This window comes from Cherax quadricarinatus, chromosome 18 (genome assembly GCF_038502225.1).
Source record: "Cherax quadricarinatus isolate ZL_2023a chromosome 18, ASM3850222v1, whole genome shotgun sequence".
Classification (NCBI taxonomy): domain Eukaryota; kingdom Metazoa; phylum Arthropoda; class Malacostraca; order Decapoda; family Parastacidae; genus Cherax; species Cherax quadricarinatus.
Window position 1 is genome coordinate 37,378,246 of NC_091309.1, and position 9,107 is coordinate 37,387,352.

Consider the following 9,107-nt stretch of genomic DNA (forward strand, 5'->3'; position numbering starts at 1 on the left):
AGTCTAAACATTAAAAAAAAAAAAATGGCTGCAAACTTCACATTCAGTTGCTCGCGAGTATTTATATCACGATTAAAAAAAATCTACTGGAGTAAATTATATTTGAAGGGTGAAAAGATGCAATGTGGCCTTTAATTATGATTAAACGTTTTAAAAACTTAATGCCGAACTTAAAGCAAGATCTCACTAGCCAAATTGTTATTAATGTGAAAATAACTTCAACGAGGATAACACTTAAAGATGATGGTTGGTTGGTAGGGACTCAAGTCTATCTACTACACGAGGGCCATTAAGATTACATGTAGCTAGTTCACCACCAGCCAACTTTAATTCCTAAAACTGTGAGAAAACTCTAGTGCATACACAGAGAAGCCATTGTATTAGTGAAATACACCAGCCTTGGTCACTGATGTAACCACCACCTACACAGTTAAATCTCTCTATTCTCAAAATAAAGATTTACAAACATGTCTCAACTTACCTCACCGTTGAGGTGCCCTTTACTACCCTTCCTCATCACTCCTACAGGATTCCAGGAGCTTCAGCCAAGGAACAAATCCGTAATAAAGCAGGAGAGTCGAACACGTGCAGCCGACACAGCAGGAGCGTCGGGTGTGCTGGTGCATGCTGGGTAACAGTGTTGTCCTCCCTCCCTCCCTCACACTCTCCCTCACACTAACTGCTCCTACCTCACTTTTAATTACCTCACTTGGGTTTAATATTAGGAGTTGGTAGTATGATCATGGCGAAACGCTAAACCCGTAGGGTTAAAGCAGCCTCTGAGGAATGAGAGGTGATAGAGTTTGATACCTTGAAAAGTACAGTAGCTCCATTAATAAAAATAAATTATTATTATTACCTATTATTATTTTAATAATAATAATTTATTATTATTATTATTATTATTATTATTATTATTATTATAGTTCAGTTCCTTGGTTCCAAAGCCCTTCACCAGCTTTGACTGAACTCTGCAGTTTGGGTTACTAAGTTTAAAGCCTACCGACTGTACAATGGGTCATAAAGGCCAGTTAAGGATATTTTAATCTCTAAAATAGGGATTAATATAAACTTTAAATGTATCTACACTGAGAGAAGATAAATTTGAACATTTCTTATTTTTTCTCAGCAATCTCGTTGCCAGATCTGTCACGGCCTCTTTTTTCTGATTTGATTATTTGTGGTTAATTAGATGATTGCTGATGTTATGAATGAAAAGAAGTTGGATGTTCTGGCCCTAAGCGAAACAAAGCTGAAGGGGGTAGGGGAGTTTCGGTGGGGGGAAATAAATGGGATTAAATCTGGAGTATCTGAGAGACTTAGAGCAAAGGAAGGGGTAGCAGTAATGTTGAATGATCAGTTATGGGAGAAAAGAGAATATGAATGTGTAAATGCAAGAATTATGTGGATTAAAGTAAAGGTTGGATGCGAGAAGTGGGTCATAAGCGTGTATGCACCTGGAGAAGAGAGGAATGCAGAGGAGAGAGAGAGATTTTGGGAGATGTTAAGTGAATGTATAGGAGCCTTTGAACCAAGTGAGAGAGTAATTGTGGTAGGGGACCTAAATGCTAAAGTAGGAGAAACTTTTAGAGAGGGTGTGGTAGGTAAGTTTGGGGTGCCAGGTGTAAATGATAATGGGAGCCCTTTGATTGAACTTTGTATAGAAAGGGGTTTAGTTATAGGTAATACATGACTCAAGAAATCGTAATGACACGATTGCAAATAAACCATACCCCCGGCCGGGATTGAACCCGCTAACGCGACGGGCTGGAGTTTTGAGACTCTATGACCGCGGGTTCAATCCCGGCCGGGGGTATGGTTTATAGGTAATACATATTTTAAGAAAAAGAGGATAAATAAGTATACAAGATATGATGTAGGGCGAAATGACAGTAGTTTGTTGGATTATGTATTGGTAGATAAAAGACTGTTGAGTAGACTTCAGGATGTACATGTTTATAGAGGGGCCACAGATATATCAGATCACTTTCTAGTTGTAGCTACACTGAGAGTAAAAGGTAGATGGGATACAAGGAGAATAGAAGCATCAGGGAAGAGAGAGGTGAAGGTTTATAAACTAAAAGAGGAGGCAGTTAGGGAAAGATATAAACAGCTTTTGGAGGATAGATGGGCTAATGAGAGCATAGGCAATGGGGTCGAAGAGGTATGGGATAGGTTTAAAAATGTAGTGTTAGAGTGTTCAGCAGAAGTTTGTGGTTACAGGAAAGTGGGTGCGGGAGGGAAGAGGAGCGATTGGTGGAATGATAATGTAAAGAGAGTAGTAAGGGAGAAAAAGTTAGCATATGAGAAGTTTTTACAAAGTAGAAGTGATGCAAGGAGGGAAGAGTATATGGAGAAAAAGAGAGAGGTTAAGAGAGTGGTGAAGCAATGTAAAAAAGAGAGCAAATGAGAGAGTGGGTGAGATGTTATCAACAAATTTTGTTGAAAATAAGAAAAAGTTTTGGAGTGAGATTAACAAGTTAAGGAAGCCTAGAGAACAAATGGATTTGTCAGTTAAAAATAGGAGAGGAGAGTTATTAAATGGAGAGTTAGAGGTATTGGGAAAATGGAGGGAATATTTTGAGGAATTGTTAAATGTTGATGAAGATAGGGAAGCTGTGATTTCGTGTATAGGGCAAGGAGGAATAACATCTTGTAGGAGTGAGGAAGAGCCAGTTGTGAGTGTGGGGAAAGTTCGTGAGGCAGTAGGTAAAATGAAAGGGGGTAAGGCAGCCGGGATTGATGGGATAAAGACAGAAATGTTAAAAGCAGGTGGGGATATAGTTTTGGAGTGGTTGGTGCAATTATTTAATAAATGTATGGAAGAGGGTAAGGTACCTAGGGATTGGCAGAGAGAATGCATGGTTCCTTTGTATAAAGGCAAAGGGGACAAAAGAGAGTGCAAAAATTATTGGGGGATAAGTCTGTTGAGTATACCTGGTAAAGTGTATGGTAGAGTTATTATTGAAAGAATTAAGAGTAAGACGGAGAATAGGATAGCAGATGAACAAGGAGGCTTTAGGAAAGGTAGGGGGTGTGTGGACCAGGTGTTTACAGTGAAACATATAAGTGAACAGTATTTAGATAAGGCTAAAGAGGTCTTTGTGGCATTTATGGATTTGGAAAAGGCATATGACAGGGTGGATAGGGGGGCAATGTGGCAGATGTTGCAGGTGTATGGTGTAGGAGGTAGGTTATTGAAAGCAGTGAAGAGTTTTTACGAGGATAGTGAGGCTCAAGTTAGAGTATGTAGGAAAGAGGGAAATTATTTCCCAGTAAAAGTAGGCCTTAGACAAGGATGTGTGATGTCACCGTGGTTGTTTAATATATTTATAGATGGGGTTGTAAGAGAAGTAAATGCGAGGGTCTTGACAAGAGGCGTGGAGTTAAAAGATAAAGAATCACACATAAAGTGGGAGTTGTCACAGTTGCTCTTTGCTGATGACACTGTGCTCTTGGGAGATTCTGAAGAGAAGTTGCAGAGATTGGTGGATGAATTTGGTAGGGTGTGCAAAAGAAGAAGATTAAAAGTGAATACAGGAAAGAGTAAGGTTATGAGGATAACAAAAAGATTAGGTGATGAAAGATTGGATATCAGATTGGAGGGAGAGAGTATGGAGGAGGTGAATGTATTCAGATATTTGGGAGTGGACGTGTCAGCGGATGGGTCTATGAAGGATGAGGTGAATCATAGAATTGATGAGGGGAAAAGGGTGAGTGGTGCACTTAGGAGTCTGTGGAGACAAAGAACTTTGTACTTGGAGGCAAAGAGGGGAATGTATGAGGGTATAGTTTTACCAACGCTCTTATATGGGTGTGAAGCATGGGTGATGAAAGTTGCAGCGAGGAGAAGGCTGGAGGCAGTGGAGATGTCATGTCTGAGGGCAATGTATGGTGTGAATATAATACAGAGAATTCGTAGTTTGGAAGTTAGGAGGAGGTGCGGGATTACCAAAACTGTTGTCCAGAGGGCTGAGGAAGGGTTGTTGAGGTGGTTCGGACATGTAGAGAGAATGGAGCGAAACAGAATGACTTCAAGAGTGTATCAGTCAGTAGTGGAAGGAAGGCGGGGTAGGGGTCGGCCTAGGAAAGGTTGGAGGGAGGGGGTAAAGGAGGTTTTGTGTGCGAGGGGCTTGGACTTCCAGCAGGCGTGCATGAGCGTGTTTGATAGGAGTGAATGGAGACGAATGGTTTTTAATACTTGACGTGCTGTTGGAGTGTGAGCAAAGTAACATTTATGAAGGGGTTCAGGGAAACCGGCAGGCCGGACTTGAGTCCTGGAGATGGGAAGTATAGTGCCTGCACTCTGAAGGAGGGGTGTTAATGTTGCAGTTTAAAAACTGTAGTGTAAAGCACCCTTCTGGCAAGACAGTGATGGAGTGAATGATGGTGAAAGTTTTTCTTTTTCGGGCCACCCTGCCTTGGTGGGAATCGGCCAGTGTGATAATAATAATAATAATAAAAATTAGAAGTTTTATAGGTTTATGTAACTTAACCTAACTTAACCTACCATAACCTAAATTAATTTAACCAACACGATTTGGGAAACTAGTTATCGCTTAAATATTAACACTGAGCTGAACGTCAGTAGCTGACGCTTTAGAATGAGAATGTGTCGGACATTTATTCCCCTGACAAGTGTTTCCTGACGCGGGTCTTAGATGATGATCCTCCATTGGAGCTTTTGGTCATCTGACCGAGGCCTTCTGCTGGCTTACCGGTTTACCCTTTTAAAAATTATGGTCCTAGGTATGTGTATACACTCTTTCTCAGTGTACCTATACAATAAATTAACATCAACAATACATCAGGTGACAAAAAGTAGTTTTTTTTCATAAACTCTCAGAGTATTTATATCATATTTTTAAAGTGAGTCAATCAACCAAAACCAACCTAAAAATATTTTTTCTAAGTGGAAAAGCATGACATCCATTAACAAAAATACTTCTGTGAAATAAGTTTGGATGCAAAATCTTAGTTTTGCAGCCACACTAACCTAACAACCATAGCAAAATTTGCTGAAATTAATATAATATGCTCAAGCTAAATCATACTCAATATATATTAGGTTACTTTATGCTAGTATTATTTAACATCAATGATATGTATTAATTTAGTGATGTTCAGACCGCTAGCTTCAATCTTATGAAATATTAGCATTCAAATATTACATACAGATCTTTTGGAAATACTGACATAGATGTGGTATTAGCAGCGGTACAAGAACATTTCCCTGGTCTCTTCCCCTTTGTTTCAGCTGGATATTGAAAGGAATCATTGCTCCTGTTTGGAGAGCATGAAATCACATCATCAGAGGATGTCCAGCAAGGGGATCCTCTTGCACCATTTCTCTTTTGTATAGCGGTTAGGGAAATTATAGTCAGACTGACCAGTGAGCTAAACATCTGGTTCCTGGATGATGGCACACCAGCAGGTACAAAGGAGTCCCTCCTAGATGATCTTACACAAGTAATGACACGGGGACAGGAAATGGGTCTCATCTTGAATCCATCCAAATGTGAAATCATCTCAGTCATGAAGTGATAATTGCAGTGAGATCAAACTACCAGGAGCATCAGTCATTGCCCCTACAAATAGCGTCTTGCTTGGAGCATCTCTCGGAAGCGATGCCACTGACACAATTCTCAGGAAGAAATTAGAAGAGTTGAGGAGAATGAAACAACGAATAAGCAATCTTGACACCCACGATGCCTTGTACCTTCTCACAAAGTGCTCGAGTCTGCCCAGGTTGACATATTTCCTAAGATGTGCACCTTCTTATGATAACCTTATACTGCACGAATATGCCAGTATCCTGAGGCAGATTTTTACGAAAATACTTAACCTTACTCTCGAAGACGGGCAGTGGAACCAAGCTACACTTCAGTCAGACTAGGAGGCATTGGTGTCCGCAAGTCATCACAAATTGCGTTACCTGCTTTTCTATCCTCAAACGTTGCATCCAGAGGGCTTCTAGCAGCGATTCTCCCTGAACATCTTAAGGACAAGATTGGAGTTCAGGACCAAAAGTTCATTGACGGAGCCATGATCTGGGATACTCTAACGGATTCTGAAACCAGACCTGCTTCCCCCAACAACTACAAACAGTCGCACTGGAACGGCCAGATAGTAGAGAAAATAGCCTCAACAATGCTTCAGTGTGTGTCAGGAAAGGATAGAGCCCACCTCCTGGCAGTGAGAGCTCTTCATGCACGGGGCTTTCTGTTGGCACACGCCTCGACCCACAAACCATCCGCATTGGTGTTGCCCTTCGACTTGCCGCCCCTATTCTCGCCGAACACAGGTGTATTTGTGGCAGTGAAGCAGCAGACTGATTCGGGTACCATGGTCTTGTGTGCCGTAAATCCGAGGGAAAGATTGCAAGATATGAGGAGGTTAATAACATTATCAAGAGGAGCCTTACAACAGCCGGATGCCCCTCAGTAAGGGAGCCACCCCAACTATGCAGATCTGATGGCAGCCAGAAGCGTCCAGATGGTATCACACTTCAAGCCTGGACAGATGGTAAGCAGGTGGTGTGGGACTACATATGTGCATCTACCTTGGCTGATACTTATCTCTAATACACCAGGGAGGAAGGAGGGGCAGCTGCCAGCTTCAGGGAGTCCCAAAAATCTAGAAAATATGGAAAAACTGCCCATCATTATATGTTCGTTCCCATAGGCTCAGAGACCCTTGGCTCATGGGGAAAGAGTGCATCTAAGTTCCTTAAGGAGCTAGACAAAAGACTCATCAGGGTAACTAGGGATCCCAGTGCAGCTAGTTTTCTGTTCCAGTGACTCAGTGCGGCTGTTCACAGGGGTAATGCCTGCTGTATTTTGGGCACGCGCCCCAGTTCTGAAGAGCTGGATGAGATTTTCGCATTATAATCAGTAACAAACACGTAACAATATGTATTAGACATGTATCTCACACACCTCATGTACTGTATATGCCATTTTTATATCAACAATGTATCTCTTAAATCTTCTGTAGCAGATTATGTAATAAAATATACCTATTGGTAAAAAAGAATGAAAAAATCGGGTGGTAGGGGAAGTGGTATACATACATACATATGCAATAAGATCACAATAAACAGGTGATTTTAAAATATGCAAAACAACCACTGTGAAAGAGTAGCGAAATTCCAAGCGCTTTCGTGACTACTCACATTGTCAAGGAACTATGACAATGTGAGTAGTCACGAAAGCACTTGGAATTTCACTACTCTTTCACAGTGGTTGTTTTGCATACACACACACACACACATATATATATATATATGTATATATATATATATATATATATATATATATATATATATATATATATATATATATATAAAATGTCGTGCCGAATAGGTAAAACTTTTTGGCTTTAATATCAACGCTCTTCTTGCTGAATAAGACAAGCGAAAACTTGTGTATGCAATAATTTCGCAAAAATCATTCTGAACCTAACGAAAAAAATATGTTTCAATATGTTCGTTTATTATTCATCTATTGTAAACTTATCTAAAATATATTTAGTTAGATTAGGCTAAATTAAATTGAGCTTGTTATAATAAGGTTAGGTAAGTTTTCTAAGGTTCTTTTGGTACAAAATTATTAATTTTTACGGCAACATAAATTAAAAAATATAAATCTTTAAAAGTATAAGAGATAATTTTAGGACTAAATTTTATATGAGTTTTTGCTAATTGATCAAAGTTTTAAGTTTTGTAAACCTTTTAAGGAGGTTGTAAGGCTAAGGGGAGGGACCCGGGCCAGCAGTACCGGCCAATCTCACGAGTTATACTGTGTGTGACATCTCGTGCATGAGGGAGTTATACTGTGTGTGACATTTCGTGCATGAGGGAGTATATACAGGGCATGATAATATTTATCTAACTTACGTCATTATTAATAGATCTAGCATACTGTTCATGATAGACCTAACATGCCGTTCATGATAGATCTAACATACTGTTTACCACTCTCTTATTTACCCCTATCTCACCTATGGAATTTGTGCATGGGGCTCAACAACAATTAACCATCTCAGACCACTAATTACCCAACAAAAGGCTGCAGTTAGAATGATAACAAATTCTCACTACAGGCAGCACACACCACCAATATTCAAAACACTCAACCTACTCACCATACAAAACATCCATACTTATTATTGCACTTATTACATACATAGAACACTTAACTCTGATATTAACCCTCCCCTCAAACATCTCCTTGCCAACCTCAACAGAACACATGACCATAACACAAGGCACAGATCACTCTTTGATGTTCCTCGTGTCCATCTCACGCTATGCAAAAACTCAATGCACATAAAAGGCCCTAAAATCTGGAATTCATTACCTGTAAATATAAAGAAACACTACCTGTTTATAAATTCAAGTCTCTTCTCAAAGTTCACTTACTCACTCAAAACCAAATAAATACTGAATAACTGAACCATATAAATTGTATATCCTAAATGTTACTCACAATTATATCACACAAATGTTAAACCTAGGACCCAATCTAACTTTATTTTTTTTTAAATACACTACCTAACAGAATACTCCATTCTACTGAATGTACAGCAATGCATGCAACCATATGACCTGTCTTTGTAATACTCATTTGTGCTTTATTGTTATCTGTTTACAATAATGTTTTATCACTGATTACATCATTGCTTAGTTAATCTTAAGTTAATTTTAAGCCAGCCCGTAATGCTATGCATATAAGTGGCTTTGGCATGCTGCTCTTACCTGTATTTTTTGTACCTCTGTTTGTATGCTAAAATTTCTAAATAAATAAATAAATAAATAGACCTAACATGCGTTCATGATAGATCTAACATACTGTTCATGATAGACCTAACATGCCGTTCATGATAGATCTAACATACTGTTCATGATAGACCTAACATGCCGTTCATGATAGATCTAACATACTGTTCATGATAGACCTAGCATGCGTTCATGATAGATCTAACATGCCGTTCGTGACGGATTTTATAATATGCATGACAGATCTTACATTATAATGTTAGTTATGGGAAAGCACTAAACCCGGAGGCATTATACAGTACTTTTGAAATAGGAATATTTCAGATTT

At 39.3% G+C, this 9,107-nt stretch overlaps 1 protein-coding gene across 1 annotated transcript in view; it reads right to left on the reverse strand.

Moving 5' to 3' along the window:
• Positions 1-663, reverse strand: part of LOC128689487 (uncharacterized) — a 168,658-nt gene extending 167,995 nt beyond the window's left edge. The window contains exon 1 of the mRNA XM_070086419.1: positions 482-663. Within this exon, the coding sequence (XP_069942520.1) occupies positions 482-517 (36 nt within the window). The 5' untranslated portion in view covers positions 518-663. The remainder of the gene's footprint in view (positions 1-481) is intronic.
• Positions 664-9,107: the final 8,444 nt, after the last annotated feature.